The sequence below is a fragment of the Miniopterus natalensis genome, chromosome 16, assembly GCF_054644295.1.
Source record: "Miniopterus natalensis isolate mMinNat1 chromosome 16, mMinNat1.hap1, whole genome shotgun sequence".
Taxonomy (NCBI): Eukaryota; Metazoa; Chordata; class Mammalia; order Chiroptera; family Miniopteridae; genus Miniopterus; species Miniopterus natalensis.
Genome location: NC_142096.1, coordinates 19662095 through 19685642, shown reverse-complemented (window position 1 = coordinate 19685642; position 23548 = coordinate 19662095). Strand labels below are relative to the sequence as shown.

Here is a 23548-nt window from a genome sequence, read left to right as displayed (position 1 = left end):
TTCCTCTTATATCAGCCTTTGATGAAAGTCAAGGTATTGTCTTAGATCACATTTCATTTCTATGAGGGAAATTCTGTAAGTGGTGAGAATATTACAATCTAAGAATATAGTTTTAGTGATCTAGTTCAGTTAGGAAAGAAAAACAGTGGATCTTGAGAAATTAGTATTTTATGTGTATTCTTTAGGTCGGTCCTCTCAGGTGTCAGTTTTCTTAGGTGGCAGATCATTCAAACTGAGGTTCACAGGAGTGTTTCAAAGGAAAGAATATCAATATGCTCTTGCTTTCAGGCACGGCAAGGAACAAAGCAATGTCATGTTCTGGCTAGCTGGTAGTCTGGCCATGACAAGGATGACACCCCAGCTTCACAGCTTAGTGCCTCTCGGGTACTCAATCAGAACTGCAGTTGAAGCTCCAGGGTGAGGCTCCGTAATGCAAAAATGGTAACTCCTGAGCCTTGAAAATATGGAGGCAGTCACATTTTCATGAAATGCTTGCTTCCACTAAATGAAACTCTCAGACTGAGCAAGACTGCGTCTGGCTGAAACCTACACAGGCCAGAAACATAGGGAAAGCCTCCAGACAAGGGACCGAATTAATTGGTTGCATGGATTGTTTAGTTTCCTACATTATAGGGTTGCTATGCATTATCTCTCAATGATAAGTTGTGGTTTTCATACACTTGCTACTTAGAGCTTCTTCCTGGCAGTAACAGGTTCCTGCTTCCTCATATCATCCCTAGAATGTAGGGCCATGTTGTCAAATATGTCCTTTCTGTTACAGCCAGGCATCACATCCAGGAGACCTAAAACTTACACCACACTGTTCAAATGCCAATTTAAAAAGGAAAGGAGCATAGAGATCTGCAGCTCAAACACAGTTTTGGACAATGGAAGAGAGAAACTATTAAATAATTTGGGGAAATATTTTAATAAGAACATCTACATCGAATCATAGGAAATTTATCTCTATGATTGACTTTAGATTATTTTCCAAAAATAATATAATCTGCAATCATGGAGATTTCATTGTGTCCAATCATTAATTTTGTAACAAGTCCAGGTAATATTCCATATGGGTAAACAGTCATTTCTCTACATTTTATTTCCTATTTCTAAATATTCCCATTCCTTCATGAAATATGACCTCCAATATCAGGATCACTCCATTTTTAATTTTCTTCATTGTGGACTTTCTTGACTTCTCTTTATTTTTCTTCTTAATAGATATTCTATTGTTATCAATATAGGAATGGTTGTTTACAAAATTTGGAAATTATAAAAAATATAAAGAAGAAAATCATAAAGAATCAGCCTCATAACCCGAAGAAATTACTATTAACATGTCAAATACTTTTTAAAAATCTATCCATGTTTTCCGTCTTCCCACATACTGTCATACTCAAGTAAATTAGTGAGGCTCGAAACAATTTGTGCTTTGATTTATGCATTCTGTGAATTATATTATTATTTTGTTATTATTTTAATTACAATAGAACAAATGTTAAGCACTTAGTGTGTGTCAGGAAATAAAATAAGTGCTAGTGAGTAAAACCAGACGTGGGCCTGCCCTCACGATGCTTACACTATGGAACAGGAAAAGATCTAACTACACAAATTATTGTATAATTACAAGTTTGATATATGCTGTGAAGGGAAATGGAACCCTTGGAAGAGAAGGTGCTCACACTGAGAAATTAAGTCAGGGGAAGACTAAAAAGTCCATTGGATTTAGCAATGTGGCCCTTTGTGACCTTATTGAGAGCTTAGTGATGGGAAGGCACGTTGAAGCGAGTTGCAGAGGCTGAGTACAGCCAGCAAAGACAACCACGTTGAGGAGGTGGCTGTGAGAGAAGAAAGATGCCTATATGTATCCTTGGGGCAAAGGGGAAGTTAGCCTGTTTGGTTTGTCTCTTAAGCATTTAAATGCCAGTTGGAGAAGTAGAGTTAAGTGCCACCTACTCCTAGGCATTCTGATTTAATCAGTGTGAAGTCAGCCTGGGCATCAGGGTATTATTTAAAAGTTTCCCAGATGATTCTAATGTGTAGTCGTATTTGAGAATCATTGTTATAGGTCATATTTGCCTACATGTTTAGTTTAGAGTTATCACACCAGTTGTCCCAGTATCAATTCAGTCTCAAGATGCTAGTCTTCTGACAGATTTGCATGGGACCAACCATTTCACAGGCTTACCTCTCAGGGCCATCCTGGGAAGTTATCTTCTAGTGTTAATCTATGTTAACTTCTCAGCTCGGTTCAGAGCATCCTGTCTCCATGGGAACGTTGATTTACTTCAGTAGACAACTTAAAAATGATCATCTTTTAAATATCTCTCTCATTAAAGACAAATATTCACTTAGTTTTTTTCCAGCCTTTTTTGTTTTTGTTTTTGATTCTTGGACATATCTTTTAAACTGTGACCATATGGCATCACAAATTAGTTTTAAGGTCATTTCTTTCCATTCATTTAGTGAATTTTTTTGAAGTTTCTACCATGTCATAATTAACATTTGAATATCATTTTAAAGTTTTAAAGATCATATAATATATATACCATCTCACAAAATGGTCCTGCACCTGGTTTGCAGTAGAAGAAATAGGGGCCCAGAGAACTTATATAACTTGACCAAGACTGCACAGCTAAAAATAGTAAAGAAGAGCATTAGCGTAGATCCTCTGACGTCATATCTACTGGCCTATCAGGATGTCATGGTACCTCTTCAATGGTGGCAGTTATTTTACACAAATTACCTTGCCTAGAGATTTATCTGAGTAAACTATATATTACATTATGTTTGCAGAGAAGAAAAGGCAACAGCAGTAACAATAGAAGGTGAGGGTGCAGAATCTCCCATGATAGTAGCAACTCCATCAGGAGACAGTGTTCATGGACCTTTACGTAGGTGGGAGAGGGATGTGGAAAGAGGATTCCTGCAGAAACAGCACTACTTGATAATCATGTAGATTCATATAATTTTAGACCTAGAAAGAAATCCTAGCCAAAATCTCTCATTCTATAGAGATGGATAAAGTGGCATCACATATAATTAGTTCAGATCAAAGTTAATATTCAAATGCCTATGTTTTAAATACATTGTGTATTTTTTCCACTTATATCAGAATAACAATTAAAATTATCTATATATTTATACTCAAATTGAGTATAAAGTTGTTCTAGAAATATTAGATTCAAGATTTTAGAATCTAATTTCCAATGTTTTATTGACCAGAATGGTAGCCACTAGCCACATGTAGCCATTTAAATTTAAAGCAATTAAAATTAAATAAAATTATAAATTTTGTCTTATCCATGTTAGCTGCCATTTCAAATGCTCATTATTTACATGTGGCTAGTGGCTGCCACACTGAATTGGGCAGATTGTAGAAGTTTACCTTCGTTGCAGAAAGTTCCGATGGACATCACTGACCTGTGGTCCAGACCATGCCATTCTCTAAACCATAAGCATCAATTCTGTAGACCTAAGTGCAACATCAAAAGCCATTCAGTTTTATTTATTGGGCATGTTGCCCACCATGGTTTAAAAGTCATAATTAGGAAGAAACAGATAAACTCAGAAGAAAACAAGTTAAGTTGTTCATACAGTAGGGTTACCACAAGAGGAATTTGCACCTTCCCTAGTTACAATGCAACTCATCATTAAGGTTCCTGAATAAGAAAATGTTAAGAGAGTTAAGGATAATATTTAATACTATAATAATATTATTAAAAGAATCAATAATATTAGGCTACATAAATTAGGCAGCAGAGGGATAAACATGAAAACTACTGGAAATAAGACATTTTATCCGAAACACAGCAACAACAAAGTGAAGTGTCTCTTTGGAATGGCTGTGTTTGTGTGATGTGTACGGATGAGTATGTCTGTGTGAGTCTCAAAGCAGAGCGACAATATGACTCATCTCCAAATTGTCTTAGTTCCTCTACAATTGAAATTTTATTTTTATTTCAGATCAATGGCGGAGAGAAGCGACCTGCCTCTGACATGGGGAAGAAACCAAAAACCCCCAAAAAGAAAAAGAAGAAGGACCCTAATGAGCCCCAGAAGCCTGTGTCTGCCTATGCGTTGTTCTTTCGTGACACTCAGGCTGCCATCAAGGGCCAAAATCCAAATGCTACCTTCGGTGAAGTCTCTAAGATTGTGGCTTCGATGTGGGATGGCTTAGGAGAAGAGCAAAAACAGGTAAGATGGAAAACGGAGAGGGACTCGCCATGATTTGAGAAAGTGTATGCAACCCAAAGAAATGGCTTCTGAGGACGTTGGGCAGGTTCTTGAGCTGCTAGAACTAAGGCTGAGAATGTGGCCCATCAGAATGAGGCTTGAGGAGTCTTTTCCTTTTGCAGGATTTCTTTCTCCTTTGTTGCTCCTCTATAAATCGCATGTTAGTCCTTTGTTTCAAAGTTTACATAGTGGAGTTACTTTTGGAAGGACTTTTACACATCCCAGCCAGAATTACATCATTCCTTAATATTGCCAATGTGATCATAAAGACTAAAAAAATATTAAAAGTATTTTGAAAACTGTCCACACATCTCTTCAGCACTTACTATTAACTCTTTTGTCACCAAAACTCCCTTTGCTCTTTGCTAAATGAAGCTCAGGTTTAAGGGTTTCTACCCTTAGCCATTCCTAAGACTACCAAGGAGTGTTGAATATCCCACATACACCATAGTTCTATGCTGTGTCAAATGGGACCAGATGTCTGCTTATTTTCTGCTCTTGTGGATTGCCATGATGTGACTGAGGAACCCATCTAGAATTTCATTGTCACAAAGAAAAAATTAGATAAGCATTATCATTAAAGTATAGTTATTGAAAGGATTATGTGATGCAGCTTTAGCTGTTACAGACTACTGAACTGCATTAACGATGTATTAGTTCCTATTTGATTCTTGATAGAGACATTTACCTTTCTTCATCAGGTCCAGGGAAGTATGTAAAAAAACAGAAAATCTCAAACCTGTATACATCCAGAAGTACCTATATATTGTGAATACATATCAACATTTATGGTGTATATAGTGTTTTATACTTTTAAGAACACTATCGCATGATCTATCTCATTTGTTCTGCTCAGTACTTGTACATACCTTAATACAAATTTTGCAGATTAGGAAATGTGGCCAGATAGTTAAATTCTTTCACTTATTTATTCAGCAAATATTTGTTGTGCATTTACTATGTGCTGAAGGCACTGTTCTAGATACTGGGGATATAGCAGAGAACAAGACAGAGTTCCTATCCTGTTGAATCATTTGTCCAAGGTTATATGGTTGGTACAAAGAATTACTGTGACTAGAACTTATCACTCAACTTACAATTATTTTCTAACAAACTCTTTAAAATCAATTACAGTTGTAATGGTAAAACCAGTTACTAAGGAAACATAGAACCTACCTCCCCACTTTTCTCCAACCCGCTTTTGCTATAAGCTAAAGCTGTTTTTAAAAGCTCTATATATTGGAAAGCTCTATATATTTTCTTTTGCCCTTCTCAGGATTTCCAGCCCTGGAGAATGGCTTCCTAGGGCTATCATCTTTTGCTAAGATGGAAAACACGCCCCTGAAGCCTTCTCTGCATGCTCAATTAAAATACCCATTTCACTAGTAAGAGAGTAGTTGACACTGTGTTTTGTGATTCTATCAAAAACCTAATATAGCTGTTTCAGGATTTTAGAACTGGTTTCTATCCTAACTCAGATCAATTTGCTCTCACAGTCCCAGAGCTGAGGTGTGACTCCCAATTGATATTGGCCTTCCACGGTGAAACTGTGCAGTGACTTCATTCCTCCACCCACTAGAACATCGTAAATGAGAAACAGTGCACATGGGCCAGGAATCCCAACCCCACCTTTGTTCTCTGGATTTTGTGATCATAATGTCTCCCTGCACCACCCATGATGCCACACTCCAGGACATACCTTTCTCTCTGCTTTGATAACCCCTGTGTGTATTCTTGGATAGGCACCAGGCTTCAGTGCTATCAATTCTTGTTCTGTGAGATAAAATTTCCGATAGGAGACATGCAGAAAGTGATTGCCTTCCCTAAGGATTATGTGCAGCAGCTCCAGTTCATCAGATGACATACATGCTTCCCCCTCTGAGACTGAGCCTCTCTTCCCCCACCCCTGACTCAGCAACTGAGCAGAGAGTGCTTTTTCAAGGCTCATCGGTGCTCCCTTAGCTTCTACTTTGTCAAAGTCGTATTTCAAGAAACATCAGTTGCCTGTGCTATCAGCCATCTGACTGTTCCTTATCTGTCCTTCTGACCCCAGGTATGTTTTCCTAATTATTTCTTACCTTCACTAGAGGAACTTCACCAGAAGACCAGTGGTTTTAAAAGGCAGAGGGAGGTCTATAAAGGCCTTCCCTAACTCATGATTGGTCCTTCACACTAGCAATATGAAAAGCCAGTACTTGTATCCATGTTTCTGGTGGAAAAGAATAATGTTCTTTTTTTTTTATTTTTCAATTACAGTTGTCATTCAATATTATATTAGTTTCAGGTGTACAGCATAGTGGTTAGACCTTTAAGGATTTATGTTCTTATGATGAGAGTTAGGTAGTTCCTCAGGCAGCAAATATAAATATGTAGGGTTTAACTACTAATTCTATTACAACAGGGCCTGGTATTTTTATTATAGCAAGAGGGGAACATTAAGATAACATTTTACTTTCTTTTTATCTAACCATACAAGGCAGCAATTATCAACCTTTTTCATCTCATGGCACACATAAACTAATTACTAAAATTCTGCAGGACAATCTGACAAAAAAAAAAAAAAGATATAATTTTGATTCATTCATACCAAACGGCTATTGTTGTGTCAGCTGTCCCTTTTTTACTTGACAATCTAAAGGAGAGTGGTCAGTGCCCCCGACTGAATCCTAAGGTGTTGCATGTTTTAAAAATTCTTGCAGCACACCCGTTTGCCTCTTGGGGCACACCGGTCGAAAATCGCTTGATATGAGGTATTTACAGACCCAAAGAACATGAGTTACTATTCTTGACTATCATATTAAAAGGGAAATTACTCCTGCCTGGCCGGTGTTGCTCAGTGGTTGACCATCAACCCATGCACCAAGAGGTCACTCGTTCAGTTCCTGGTCAGGGCTCATACCCAGGTTGCAGGCTCGGTCCCAGGTGGGGGGTGTGCAGGAGGCAGCCAACCCATGTTGATGTTTCTCTCTCATCAATGTTTCTATCTCTATCTCTCTCTCTTCCTTTCTCTCTCAAATCAATTTTTTTAAAAGGGAAATTACTCTCAGCCCTCCATTCTGCTGTTCAAATTTGAGACTTTCTAATAGAGGTGTGGTCACAATTATGAGCTGAGCCTTTTTAATTGTATACACACAATGACAAAATGGTTTTCTCTTTGTCTTCTGAATTTTATTTCAAATTTAATAAGTAATTTTGGGTTCTCAGTGGAAACAGTTGAGGGTTTTTTGGAGAATTCGTTTTATAAGTAAAGGATGAAATTAAATAATAGTTGACCCTATATAACTCATTGGGTATTATAAAGCAATTTCATGATCAAAATCCAGTGGTTTAAAAAAAGTATGGTTTATGAATGCAGGCCCATCCCAGGGACAAGCAGAGAGATGGTCCAATAAATGAAATGAGATGCTGTGCTTACAAAAGGGAGCATATTGCCTTGACGAGCCACTGCTCTGCTGCTACATGGCAGCCCTTCTCTAACAGTTTGCAAGAGTTGCCAGCAAAGCGAACATGCCCTCCTAGAATGTACATTTGAGCATCAAGAGAATTCCAGCAAAATATCCAAAAGTGTTATTATGGTGTATTACCACCTGTTCTTTCCCTTTATGTTGACTCATTGTGCCAACATAATGTAGTATCTCTGTTTCAGACTTAAATTAATTGTACTTTACTCTCATTTAAGATTCAAATTGGGGAACACACATACTGCTATGCAGTTTTAAAGGAATGTTGCTAGAGCAGATGAGAGGCAGGCCATTAAACTTCAAAATTTAGGACAAATGTGCATGTTACAGAACAGCCCCATGTGATGCGACTGGCATTGTGTAGGCAGCTGGTTCAAGTAGAAGGCTAGGATTTCACGAGCCACAATTGTTCAAAAATCCCATTGTCATAATAGCCCACAATTAGGGACAGCCACAAAGATAAACACAAACTGGGAAAAATGGACAAAATTATTGATGACTTATTAGGGGCTCAGAAAATGACAATATTTAAGGAAAAACAGCTATTAGTGAGATAACAAGTGAATGTTTCCTTCCCAGCCGGAGGGAACATGACTAACAGGGCTGCTGTGTGTTTACATCACATGCTTCCTCGCTGTGGAGTGTAGGCGGGATTCAGAAGCCACGGCAGAGGGCAGATCTTTCTTTTCAGACTCTATGGTGAGTGAGAAACTATACGGACTTTGGCTTCTGTGAAAAATCTCTCAAAGAAGAAAAATCAAAGGAAAGCTGAAAGAAGCGATAAAAATCCTCCAGGAGCACACAACCTCCCTCGTGACTCATCCCTGCCCAAGCCACTGAGCAGCCTCACACCCTGGAAGATGGGCTGAATGTGCAGTGGGAGCAGAAGTGTGTCTGGGATCCCAACCCGAGGTTTTAAATGCTAATGAATCGTAAGACAATGGAGAGCCCATTTCAGAAGCATACTAAGTTGTTTAAAAGGCAACAGATGGAGAACGGGAAATAAAATATAAGTAGCGCTGTGATGTTGGTCTTTGCTGCTCGTCTCTCACTGCCTGCAACTACAGAGGGAGAAAATTAATAATGTAACAACATCACGCCCTTTGTATTAGTCCTCCTGGGAGTTTCAGCGATCCTCAACGTCTTTTTTATGAGGTTCCAGCTAAATTTCCTGTTTATCTCCATTATCTCTGGATTCTCTGATTCTAGTCCTCGAGGCCTAGGATCTGGGTCCACAGCGACAACAGAGGACAACTCAAGCCCTTCTAAACGCAAAGGGTCTGTCCAGCTTCGAAGCAGAAAGGGGTTGGTCCAAAGAGCTCTAAAGGGTTCTTGGGTCCTTTTTTAGCCAGGGAAAGTCAGCTCTTAAGTGGAAAAGGAAAGTCACCTTAAATCAGAACCAGATGTAAATGGCTAAATGAACCTTAAGTTCCTAATTGGAGACACAGTCGGGCTGTAATACGTTTAGCAAATTACAAACAAAATGTTCTTGTTTACATTACATTAAATGGCTTTAAAGCTCCAGCCAAAGAACTAAATAAACATGCTGTTAGGCTAAAAACGGAGTGGAAGGCCTGTTTGGAGTTTGATGTAGTCAGGAGAGAAACCACAGCCCACGGGGCCCAGGGAGTGTATTTTTGTAAATGCTAGTGATGCCGTGGATGGAAGAGGGGAGCGGATTTACCTTGAGATCCAGGCCTAATGAGCAGAGAGCGCTTGCAGGGAACTGTCTGAATACTGTAACATATGCCTTCTTTCAGGATGCATAATTCATATCCAAGGATATTCGCTGTAGCAGTTCGGCTCAATAGCAACACCTCATTATTTTACCCCTCAGTATTTATTCCTATGTTTGACGCCTCATGAAATTACTGTTAATGTGTTTATATAAGGGGAGATCTGACACAAGTGGAAGAATGTAATTTCCCGCTCATTCTTTCCCGCTGCTCTGTCCCCTTCCCCTGGTGCAAGTGGCAAGTGTAAATAGTTAATTTGCTTCAATTATGAGCCTGTCCTGCTAAATTAGAAGCAGCAGGGATATGAAGAGCCAGAATTATACTTATGAGGCAGCTGACAAATCCGCCGAGCCCACGGAATCAAATCATTTACTCCTCATTGGTGCTCAAACACCCACTCCTTAAGTGCTGCCGGGGTTTTCTTTTTCCCCCCCTTATCTTAGGGTAAAATTTGGATTTGATGTCAACAATACTTTAGGTTAACTAAAATCCTGTTGCACTATATAACATTCACACCTGTTTACCTTGGCCATTTCCTTATAAACATTATGCATTTTCCCCAATTTTTTTAAAAACTAGGAATAAAGGACACATGAAACAATTGTTCATTTTATAAACTGTAGAATGTAAGAAAAGTTCATATTCATAAAAATTTGAAACTGAGCGATTAAAATTACATGAAATGGTGAGCATATTTTACTTCTAAGATGCAGGTATGTATGTGCCCATATAATGGTTGGTACATAAGTGGGATTATTGCATGCCGCATAAACATACATGTGCACATAGAGAAATACCCTATGCTCATTTACAGGGAGCAGACATTTCACTTGAAAGTTTCCATGACGTTGGTAGGGAGAAAAATTGAACAAAATACTCATTCAATTTACGTACTATTGGTAAAAATGTTTGGGGTGGGTGGGCTGTATATCTGTGTATCAAATCCTCTATTTCCATTGATGTGGAAGATGCAGTTTAGTACTTTTTTACCAGGACTTATTATGCTGATAATTACTCACAGAAGGAAAAAAAAGGCTGAGACTAGGGACTATAGGCTCAATCATAAATAATTCCTGAGCACCTACTATGTACCAAGAACTGCTCTGTGCGCTAGGACTTCCACTGTAGAAAAGAAATCAGGCCCCTGCAGCTGTGTCTGAGAGAGGCATCAAGGGAGTTGTCTCGCCACTAGGAGGAGCCACTGAGTAAACAAAAGTAGAATTTTGTACCAGATCAATTTGATTCACACCATGGGTCTGCCATGCTTGCTGTAAGGTATTGGGTAAAATGACTACCCATTCTAGCCTGTTTTCTTATTTGTGAAATGGGGATTATAAATACCATTGAAACATTCTTGTTGAAAGAATTAAATTATAACATGCTTAACACAAAAAATGCACATAATAATGGCATATTTTTAATGCCATTTTTCAATCTATAGATTCAGTGCCTCACACTACAGCAGGCACATATTAGACACTCAATGTACTGTTAAATGTAATTGAACAACATCATATTTGCCCCAGTCATTCTCATTGAATAAATGAACAAATATATTTTGTAGCCCCTTTTTTTTTTTTCTTTTCTTTTTTTTCCCAGAAAAGGAGCTTCCTTCTGATACCTACCATTCCAGAAACAGGTCACACCATTATTATGTAGGCCTTTTAGGTGGATTCAGATGTTCCCAAAAAGAATCAATAGCTAGACTTTTCTCACATTGTATAATATTTTCAGTTCCCTGAATACTGCTTTTTAAAGTTCTTTGAGTTCTGGAATGCTTAAGAAAATGCTGAGCAAGTTACACGAGATGGAAATTTAACTGCATTTGAGGTCTGAGTTCTATATAAAATACAGATGTACTTTCTCTAACTGTCCTAAATAATAACAGCATTGAAAGAAGCTACAAACATTAATTTCTAAAGGATATGGCAGGGAATTGTGGTTAAATTGTTAGTTCTAATACATAACTGTATTTCTGAGCATTTTCTATAAATATGAACTTGTCGTGGGGTAAGAAAACTGCATTTGAAGTCAATATCCAAAAAAAATGCCTTTTGATTTTTTATAGTGTTTGAAAAGAATACAAAATTGGAAGAATTATATATTTTTTTCTTATTATTATTATAAAGGCTTAGTTTAAATAAACTATGACTAGAGATTAGCTAAGAACCTGAGCAGAAAAGAAGGAAGGAAGAAGGAATTAAATGGTATTTATAAGAGTTTGCTTTTTTGTATGAGTTGGATGGATTGTTTGGGAAAAGAGCAGAAAGTAAAAAGTAAAATGACAGATTGTATTAGAATTTTTTTTCTATTTGCGTATATTATAGTCACTGATATTGAACTGCTGATTTCAATTAGGGATAATTAGCCTGTAAAAACATGTGTACTGCTGGTATTTAGAGCATTTCAAAAATGATTCAGTGAATCACTAGATTACATGAACAGGATATGGATTCTGTAGAATTGCTATTTGATGTCTATCTACGTATGTTTTAGTTTAGACATTATATATGTTTTAGTTTAACCACTGAGATGCAATCCTTAGATAGGATATGGTAGCTTTCTTAGAATAACAAACCGCAGCATATAACTAAGTTAGGGCAGGATGGATTCGAAAGTGTTTGGATGAGCTGGGGAAAATGATAAATGATGTATTATGATTTTTAAATCCCCATCTGGCCAACTTTGCACTTTATTTCAAACAGCTGTAGACCATTTGGAAGCCATTTTGTAGCTCAACTGAGTACTAATATTTACTGTATGAATCACATATCTTTAAAATATTTGTCTTTCCCTGAGTGAGGGAGACCATTTTTTTCCCAAACTTAACTTTGACTTTAATCAGACCCATCCTCCTAGGTTAGAAGGTTTGATCACTGCAGTGGACTGTTCATTGCCAGAGGCAGTCAGCGCGATGGTTGGTTCCCGTCGGTAGGCTTTCTCCATCCATGAGCAGAAGCTTTGAAACCTTTTTGAGGTTTTTTAAGTATCTGCTCTAAAGTAAGAATTTCCCCATTTCATCTATGTGTTGAATGTGTACACACCTTTATCATTCTCTCATGCATTTGAGGTCTTTCCTCAGACATTTCCAGCAAATATAGAATTGAAAAAGCACCCTTGTAAAATGTTAGAAGGGTGCGTCGGAAAGGCATGCAGGTGTATAATACTGGAACCATCGGTAGTTCTCAAAGACAGAAGTTCCAAACTACTGTTGAGGAAACTTGACTCAGATTTTAATTCCGATCTGGGCTACACAATGACAGAAATATACCTCCAGAAAAGACTGCCCTTTGAATCCTCCCTGTGAACATCCTCGGCTATTCAGGAAAGAGTGGATCCATCAATCCCCGTAATGTGATGTGATGAGTTGACTCTTCTCTAAAGTGGTATTTAGGCACGTGTGCCATCATCCCACATAGCCAATCATCAGTAACCAATAGGGAGCCATTTGTAGAAAACAGGGCACTCTGAATGCTAGTCAGGCACCCCATACCAACATCGATCCCCACATGAAATCAGGGGGCACATATGTAGCCTGAAATATACTGTTAGCCACCTTTCTCCTGTGGTCGTTAATCAACAAATTTCAGGCAAGTTAACACTTTGTGCAATATTGATTACTGGGAGCCCAACCAAGGGATAGCACCTTAGTCACACTGTCGCTGTTTCAGTAGAAACCAAATGCAAGAAAGATGGTAGATGCTATAATCAGGCCATCTGGCAACACTGTCTTATCTGCTGCTACTAAGAAAATGATGTTTCGGCAACCCTATGGACTAGTGTTATACTTGCCTTTGGAAGTTAAGCAAGCCCCAGTTAGCTGCCTGAGGGGTCAGTTGGAGTAGGATATTAATAAAAACATGATATAAGTGCTTCAAGCATACAAATTCATGCTACCATCAAAGGTATACGGTATTTACTAAATATTTGTTTTAAAGTCTTGAATAGGATTTCTATCTGTGTGGAAGGGAAATCCTCTAGAAATATGTTTAAGGTATTTAAAGTATATATAAACATTGTCCATTTAAGCTCATTCATTATAAATTGTGTCTTGGAGAAGATGGTCGAAGAAAAGACAAGAAACAGCAATCTCTCTCTCTCAAGGTAAAAAGAAATCAATAAAAAGCAGAAGAGTTTTGTGTTTCTAATTGTGGCTAAAGCGAGGCCTGTCATATACCATGGGTCATATTATTCAAAGGCATTTGCTGTACCCTAGCGTTATTTGTTTCCATGTGCGAATTTCCAAAACAGAATCTGAATTTGACTTCCAATAATTAGCTCAGTAAATTTAGAATACTCTCATACTTAAACCAAAGGGTTTGTCAGTTTTATTATTTAAAAAACAAACAAACTTTAAGCCTTTTGAGTCTCATATTTAGTAAAGATGGCACAATGATTATATGGTAATATTGTATGAATTCTTAATTACCTTATTAAAATTTCCTTTCATTACATCAAAATGCCAAGAATAAAAGTCTAGGCAGAAGATCTCCCTAAAAGAAACAAAGGAGTAGCACATTTATTTCATAGGGTCTATAACTCTGTTGACAAGGTCAGTCATTTGTTTACCTTAAGTAAAATGTTCTGCTTTAATTAAAATATTCATGAGTAAATAATATTTCTCTCATCTTGAATTTCACAGTTGGGGACTAAGCTCAGCATACCCACCTTCGGCATTAAAAACCATAAATTGACCTCTGCTGCCGACTTTGGCAGATATTTGGTCTTTAGACATAATTTATATTTAACTCCTCTGACTAATTCCAAAGCCACTTTTTAGTACTTAATCTGTGTCTGTTTTTGGAGCTCAGCATTACAAAATATTAGCCAAGCCTCCTTCCCTGCTGTAAAATGCAAGATGTGGGAAATTTAAAACAGTTGTTGATAAAAATACACTTCTATTTACACAGTAAATGATGAAAAATATTTTGTTCTTTAAGGATTATTTCAAAAGATTGTAAAAAAAAAAAAAGGGCTCTCAAAGCTTGAAGGAATTGACATAATGGTAGCAGACAAGCATGTGTGTTCACTTTGCTAATCTTTCATTTTCGACTCTAATGACTCCTTTCCGTTTAACTCAGTGATGTGACCTTTAGCATAACAGCAAGTTGTTTTTCAGTACTTTTGCTCAATTTAAAATGATTTTACTTTTATTTTCAAGATGATTCCCTTGGAAAACTGAAAACTTCTGTAAACTGAAATTCATTTCTGAACATTTTTACCTTTTCACAATGGAGAGTCCGCAGATCCATGTCATCCAGTGTTTTCGTTGGAAAGGACGTGGCCAGGGCAGGCTGCAGGGCATGGCCTGCACCCAGTCCTCAGCCCCTCAGGGTCCCTTTCCACTCCCAAATGTGTCGTTGACTGCCATTGCCAACTCCTGAGTCTTTGAAATAGAACCTCAAGACCAAAAGTTTAAAATAGTGATGAACCTGACAATTCCGATACCTTTGATTTACTTGTTGGACATCATTGGTCATCACTGAACTCTGTCCTTGTTTTTATATTTAGCATGGAACATATATATCAGGGTTTGAATGCACTGTAGAATTATCTGCTCATATATAAATGTGAATGGCTTCTTTACTCATATGTGGTTTCCCTGGGAACCTTCATCCATCGTATCTTTCTAAACCAACTACCTCCACTCTCAAAGTAAACCAGATAAATCCTTTCATATGCTTTACATAAAATGGAAATTTTTATTATTGGTAATCTGCTTCTTATCTAGCCCATTGCCATACTTCTTAAAAATCTGTTTCAGTAAGAGAAGACAATCTTTGAAAAGATATATTATTATATAATTGTGTGTTTCTGTATGTGTGTGAGTGTGCATGTGTGTGTGCGCAATTATCATTCTGCATTGCACCTCTCTGGAAACAAAAGCAGATGCACTTTCTAATTTAAGACTCTTTGTTGTTGTTACAGGTCTATAAAAAGAAAACCGAGGCTGCAAAGAAAGAGTACCTGAAGCAACTAGCAGCATACAGAGCCAGCCTTGTATCCAAGGTAACGTGCTATTGTGTGGTATTGTGTCGGATTGTGGCCATCTTATTGCAGAATGTGATGGTCATTTAAAAGCATAAAAGATCACTTTAGCATTTCTGCACAATCTTCTTTGTTGGAAAAAAATGTAAATCCTAAACAAAGCTATATAGCTATATGTTATGGAAATATTTGTTCATGCCTAAAAGACTGGAGCAGCATCCTTTGGGCCTTCTATGCAATATTGTCCACCTGTGGATTATTGGTTTTGTGGATTAGTCACAGCGAATTCTTAATCCTGAGCCAACTTTCTATTTCTCTGCCTCCCACTCTTAAGCTGCCTCCTCCTTCGTACCCCGTCCAGTTGACCTTTGCCGAGGAGATGCCAACTGTCAAATTCTAGCCTCATTACAGCATCATTAGGATGTAAGCCGGTCTCCCCACTCCCCATGCCACCCCCCAAAAAATGCATTACTTCATTTGAAATTGAAAATGCCACTTAAAAATATTTTGTGCTTTAAATATCTTAAACACTAGTCCTTTCTGTTACAAATACTCAAGAGTAGACTATTTGGTCTCAGGTTATTAAAGATGTATTTCCCTTTATAGATTTCTCAGGGAGGCAACCTCAGCAACACAGGGCGGTATTTATAGACGTTTGATACTATGTCTTCTCAAGTCCAAATCTAGCTGTTACTTGGCTCAGTGTGACTTGGGGCTCTGGACTTTATTTTATTCACCCACAAAGAGTGCTTTTTCTGTTATCTACAAATATTCATTACCCTTCTAACAACTCCAAAGTAATTATATAAATTAGTTTTTTTATAGAGGAAAAAATATATGCTGAATATACTGATGCAGAACAGAAAAGAGAGCACAAATACACGTGGATAAAAAATTTCAGTGTGCCTGGGGTCTAACACAACTTTATATTCCACTTCTAAGGCATGACATTGTGGGAAAACTTAATATTGATTATTTAATCTTAAAATGTCTAGCTCTCCTGTACTCTCTCACCATGGATCTCGCACTCTAATTTATCTAACTCCTTTTGAAGCTATTTATGTTTTCTGCTGATACCATCTCACATTTCTTTATATTTATAGAATTCAAAGAATGTGTATAAAATTATAGCAAAAAAAATAAGGTACAAAATATTAAATCCATCCAGCCATTGGGTTAATTAGTCACACTGATATTATTCAGAATAATATGTCCAAAATGTAAGGGGGACTTAAAAAAAATGAAATAAGATTTCATCCAAGATAAATTTCTTTTTGAGCATTTTAAATAAAGTGTTAGTCGAAGCATTTTACATCCAGGAGAATCAATACATAAAGTCTCAATCCCAATACAAAGCACTCTGGTTAATGCTATGCAGATTGCCATAATGCTATAATACTGACTAAGCCTTTGCTTTCAAAACAGGTGTCCTCAGATTTGCTCTTAGCTGCAGCTTTTCTTACCATTCATTCTCAAAGTTGCAACCTCAGTATAGGGCAATTTGTATAAATGCCTCGAATTGCCATTTCTACATTTAAAAAACCAAGTGCATTTTTACAGCTTATTCTGACGTTGCCTTTTTTTTGGCAGTAGGAATTCTGCTGGAACTGTTGAATGTCTATTTATGTACAACTATGTATTGTGTGTATACAGATTGAAGGAAAGTTACAAACACCCTTTCCAGGTTAGAAAAATGCCCTCTGATGTGAGTGGATATTTGCAGTATAACTTTTCAGGCATGTACAGAAAATGTACCAGCCTACCCTCCCATAGAAACTTGTAAAAATTCATTTATTTTCCATTTTATGTTTTTTTATGTGACTGTTCAGACATGTACAGTACTTAGTTCCTTTATTTTTTTTAATTTATTTATTTACTTTCCCCATCCCCCATGCCCCTCCCTTTTAGTAACCATCAGCTTGTTCTCTGTATCTATGAGTCTGTTCCTGTTTTATTCATTCGTTTTGTGTTTTTTTAGATACCACATATAAGTGAAGTCAAAAGAAACCATTTTTTCCGTTTTAAATTGTAACAAGAAAAATAATAATTTATATTTAGGCATATATTTTTTCTACGTTGTAATTTTTTTAATATGTTATAAATTATTTTCCTATTCCAAAAGATTTAAAAGGGCAATCATAAAACGCTACACGATACTGATAGGTACAATTTCAGGTGCTCACAGTGCACCAGCCAAGCTCCAATTCGTTCCCATTCACTACATCATGCATTCATTCAGCAGATGCCCCTGGGCATGTGGTCTGTGCCAAGCACTGTGCCAGGCTCAGGACATAGTGCAGAACAGGCAGGTGGGCCCCTCTACTTAAGGAATTTTCTCTTTCGTCTGGGAGACCAACAGTGAAAACGTAAACTAGTAAATGACCAAGATCTTTGAGAATCTAAACATTCTGAAGGAAATAAACAAGGGGTTTGATAGAGTGAACTGCAAAGCCCTCTTTGAAGAGGTGACATGGGAGGTGAGAGCCAAAGGAAGATAGGAACTGCAGGCCCAGAGGAAGCTGGAGGAGAGCCTGCAGCAGATGCAAAGGCTCAGGGGACAAAAGTGTCTCCCGAAAATGAGAGGTCAGTGTGGCTGGAGCTGAGTGACAGGGGAAGCTGGGAAGATGGGCAGGGGCCAAATCACAAAGGCCTTGCAGGACACTCAAAGGAACTGGGTTTATTCAGTCAAAGGGATGCCACCGACTGGGTTTCAGTAGGGATGGCATGATTGGGTTTATACTTTTAAAAGATCACTTTATGTGAATGAGTTTCCTCAGTCCCCACACCTTATCCCTGTAAGTTGGCTTGATTACCAACATTTCACTGAAGAGGAAAAGTATCACACAGGGTACAAGTGCCCAAGCTCAGAGTTGACCTACTCCGCTCTCAGTCCTTGTGCTGGGCCATGCTGCTTGACCTGCGTTTTTAACCCCTGTGCCACAAGTCACGGTGGTGCATTGACTCTCGCCTCTGAGGTCACTTTGGCCAATGAAACACTCTGTTAGCCAGAGAGCACCATGTCCATTTTCCTAAGTTCTTGCTTTACTCTGCCAGAGCTACATATTTTGGTACCTGCTTTTAATGCAGTGCATTTCTTCTATCAAATAAGACTTTGCCTTCCTAGGCCCATAGCTCTTCCCCTCACTAATCTGCGGCCAACTCAAGTCTGCTCCTTCTTGTGGCTTCCAGTCCAGGCCACAGTCTGCGTCCGCCCAAGGCTGCGTGACACCTGTTCCATGTCAGGCACAGGGCTAGGTGCTGAGAGCACCAAGATGAATACAGCACATCAAAGGAAAATGTTTCATGATACTTGAAAGGTTTGAAAGTACAGTCTAAAATTAGCTGCTTCTTACGGAACATAATCAAAAATAGAAACAGCCGGTGAACACTGGCTCCACCTATGAAACTGAGTCATAAGATTAACAGTGCCCGTCTCCCTTCAATATTTCATGTTATATTCTAGTTTAAATCTACTGTATACCATCCAATTCAGCAAATTAATTAACATGACTCCAGGCCTGAATAAAATAGAAATCTACCAAAAATAAAAAAGCTCTGTCACAGTAAATGAATATTCTGTCATACATCAAAATGATAATACTGACACATTCTCAGAAGGGCACTGAATTTTTTCCAGTAGTAACACAAATACAGATAGTGTCTTGCTATTAAGCAGCTTCTACATGTCACACACAGTGCTAGACATTTTATATAAATTCCTACTAATCATCACAATAACCCTACAATGTAAGATTTAGACCCATTTTCTAGATAGTCTCTAGGCGAGGAGATTAAATGACTTGCCCACAGTAAGGAGAGGCTGGCAGTGGCTGACTGACGACCCAGACTCCTCACTGTCTTGCTACAAAGTTTATAGGTTTTCTCTATCCTAAGTGATTGTCAAATATTTATATCTTTAGAACTACGACCTCTTGTTATCTCCAATAAAATTCTATGCCAGCTTTACATATTAGACAGTAAGAGTAAAGCTGCTCTGGCTTTAATGAGGCTGGGGGTAGAAGGCTGCCCACTTTCGGCCCCCACCCCCGGCACCAGAGGCCAGATGGAGACCCTCCGAGGAACCCGGGGCCTGCAGAAAGCTGAGAAAGCAGCACCCTGGACCAAGCTCTTCCAGCTGTGCAGGGGCCTCGCCTGCCATGCGGAGCCTGTGCCAAGCCCGCCCAGCCACGGGCCACGCTTTGCTGCGCAAACACATCGGAGCTGGAGGGCACAGGAACAGGAGCGCAGAGTGTCCAAACACAGCACCGGCCGGACTCTGGAATAATTTATCCAATTTGGGGCTCTGTAATTTAAAGAGGGAAGTTGGACAAGTTTCAGAAGAAAAAGCCATAAAAGCGACAGAAATTTTGCTAAGTGAAATAAGTCAGACGGAGAAAGACAAATACCATACAATTTCACTTACATGTGGAATCTAAAGACACAAAATAAATTAAGAAACAAAACAGAAACAAACTCAGAGAGACAAAGAACAAATCGATGGTTGCCAGATGGGAAGGAGATTAGGGGATGGGTGGAAAACTGAAGGGATTAAGATGTGCATATTGCCAGTTATAAAAATAGCCTCCGGGATGTAAAGCACAGCACAGGGAATATAGCTGATAGCATTATAATCACTATGTACGGTGCCAGGTGGGCACTAGACTTACTGAGGTGAGCACTGTGCACAGCATATAAGTGCCTAATCACTTTGTTGTACACATGAAACTAATACAATAGTGTGTGCTAACTATAGTTGAAAAATTAAAATTAAAATAATTTTAAGTGACTGAAAGGTGAAGGGCAGACAATTTGAAATTTCTAAGCCTGAAAAACAAAGACTTAGGCACATTCAAGCCCATGACAGGCATTAGACACAGGACAGTGATTACTGGTGCCTCATTTTCCCTGACTCTAGAACCATAAAAAAAGATGCCATTTCAAACTAGAGAGGAATTTAACCTGAACAGAGGATCTTGAATTATTTGGGTAAACAGTTTCTTTCCATAGAGAAACTTGAAAGCAGGAAACAAAGGTTTACAGGTAAGGACTGTAGGAGATCTCTAAGGTATCTTCAACCTCTGTGCTTCCACAGGGTGTCAGGGGAAACATCAGGGGACCTTGAAAGTGCCACTAATATCACACTGAGTCTTCAGAGGGCAAAAGGTCCACAGGCATGGGGAGCAGGTGGATGTGGGTTCAAATTCCAGGTTTCCCACATCCTAACTGCACGTCTTCATGCAAGTTATTCAGCTGTTTTACGTCTCGGTTTACTCATGTGTTAAATAGAGAAAATAACAAGACATATGTCATAGGCTTTCCATGAGGATAAAATAAGAAACTATATTAGCTGTGTAATTTGGGATCCTGAACACTGGAAACACTTAATAAATACCAGGTATTTTATCATTACTATTATTAATTTTATTTTAATGTTATTGGTAAGTGTGCAAAGAACTAGGAGAAGTTTTGCATGATTGAAAATTCAGCTGGCTCATATTTTCAATTTGTCTGCCAGGCTGCTTTGATATAAATAAATTTTTAAAGTGACATTAAAATAAGAAAAATTTGTTTCAGGATACATTCTTTTATAAAGATAAGAGATGGTCTAGATAGTTTAAAACTCATCTGCACAGGTTTCTTAATTGAAATGGTCTTTATGAGTCTTTGTAGTCAGGAGAGACTAAGAATAGTCTGAGGGCCAAGAGTATATGCTGCTATGAAGGCCAGGGCTTCCTGGCTGGAGCAATTTTACATGCTATTTAAGGTCATTTGGGGTTGGCCTGTTAAGTAAAGCTTAAGGATATATAGTTTTTCCATAGACGTGGATCTAAATCATTACGTTGAAAACAATGTATAACTATAAAGCAATTGGAACTAGTTTCATTTTACCACATAGACCAGAATTTATATTCCCAAAATGAGTGTTGCATTCAAAGTAGTCACCTTGGGAGGCTACAAACTTATTTTATTATTGCTCCCTGAGTTCAAAAGACTCTTGAAACTCCTCTTTTAGAACCGCCATCAGGACAAGTTTATGAGCCACTTTAGAAAGTCAATCTTTTTACATTGTTTTCACACCTCATTCTTTTCCCCAAACATTACTCAAATGTAATCCACAGACTTGGCTTCGAGTAACTATTAGCTGTTTCCAACATCAAATTCTCCATCAAAAGACAAAGAGTTGTCTGAGGATATGTAAAACAGTGTCCCGCAGGCTCTGAAGACAATTCCAGTAGGAAGTCCTCAGATAGTCCAGGTAAAAGCAGCATTTATTGAAAGAACTTTCCACCTTCTTAGAGGTGCCAACCAGGAGGGGACAACATTTGGGTGAATATGTTCTGGTTCGTTAAACGACGGTCATCAGATTCATAACTTTAAGGTCACACACAAGATAGGACATTTTGTTTCTACCTTGTGCCAACATTTATAGAGGACAATAGAAGCTGGGGTTTTAATGTACAGTATAGGACAGTATTGAATTAAATTATGAAAGTTCTCTGTTGCCATGACCAGTAGTAAAGAATCCCAATGCTCAGTTCAATTAAGAGATAGCAAATTCAAAACAAAAGACATGATTTCTTTTTACAGGATGAAGTAACTTATAGAATTCATGCCATGGAGACAAATACTGAGTCTGAATTTGAAAATAGGATGGGCCACTTTATGACTGTTAACAGAAAATTTGCAGCTCTGTAAACCCAGGTTGTGATTTAAAGATAATAAAATCGTACGCTTCAGGGTGCGAGTTAATCACCTGCAAGGACCAAAAAGAATTTTCCATCTAGAACTAACAATGCACAGTTGAGTCGGTGCATAAATTTTGCTTAATTTCCAGTGTGCCAAGTATTGGTCAGTACTGAAAACAAGAATCAAATTAGATGGACGATTAATCTGCTTTGGTTCAGCAACTCCTATATTGTTGCTTCCACTGAGTTTTATGACTTATGTTTACACTTTGTTATTTTAAATAAAAATTGCTTTGTCAATTTTTTTACTTTTATAGCATTTATCATCCCAGAATAGGGCCATTGATACATTCTGCAGTGTTACCTTCATTATACAAAGTAAATGGGATCGAAACTATCTTGGATAATCAATAAGTCGGTTAATAAGAAGTATCTTAAGGTTTATAGAGTCGTATCTCTTGTGGAAGATTCTCCTGAGAAGATCCAGAGGTCTCTCTTGCCACACATGCACCCTCATTTCGCTTATAGAGAACATCTTTCAGGATCTGGGGTCCAAAAGCAAACAGGAAATAGAACTTATTCAAAACCAATAGCAAGAACACAGTTGCTGCCTTAAAATGTCTGATTTAAGGGTTGATTTTCAGTTGTGTGTACAGTAGTAAAAATCACATTTTTCAGGTCGCCTGCACAAAGCACACACCACTAAAATAGAAGTGGTTAATGTATTTGAAAATAGAAACAATTTAAAATTATTTAGTCTGCATGAGAAAATAGTTCTAAGTTATGAATGATAGGTAGAGAGATCTTCATATACAATATAATTAATTTGCAAAATTGTAGCCTTGCTTTCATAGTTTAATTGGAAGAAAATGAGAGTCAGAGTATATTAAATTTATTATTTCTTCATTTTCCCATTTAATCAGATTATGAATTCGCGGCACTTTGCTATGGAAAATGAACTTATTCTCCCCATCCTCCAAAATAATAAAATAGCTCTGTAATTAATAGACGGTCTGTTGTATTAGTCTGAATAAGAATTAATCAGAAATGAAGCTAGAAATAGGGTTTTTTTCCCTAAGTGAATGGATCTTTACAAAAAGATGCAAATTCTCAAAATATGAGTGGAGCAGAGTAAACTTCCCTGCTGCCTGCATTCACCCCAAATCCGGATTCGGTCAGGGCAGGGCACCTAACGGAGGGACAGAGCTAAGGGTGATCATTTCTCATCCCTTCAAGCTGATATTCTGTAAGTTTTCTAAGACTTCAGCTCTTTCCTCACCCCTTGGAAAGAGGAATGACATAGTCATTCAGTCATTCAACAAACATGATGGTGTTCTCTGCGTATTCGGCATCATGTCAGAGGCATGGGAAGCAGAGATTCCAGTCGCTGTCATATAAAAGATCCTTTCCTTGATGGATTGGGGTCCAAAAATAGAGG

The 23548-nt window shown here is 38.0% G+C and overlaps 1 protein-coding gene across 1 annotated transcript in view; it reads left to right on the top strand.

The window, feature by feature from the left end:
• The window catches only part of TOX (thymocyte selection associated high mobility group box), a 271635-nt gene that overhangs the window by 234040 nt on the left and 14047 nt on the right, over positions 1-23548 (top strand). Inside the window, exons 5-6 of the mRNA XM_087825391.1 lie at positions 3970-4200; positions 15365-15445. Coding sequence (XP_087681517.1) covers positions 3970-4200; positions 15365-15445 — 312 coding nt within the window. The remainder of the gene's footprint in view (positions 1-3969; positions 4201-15364; positions 15446-23548) is intronic.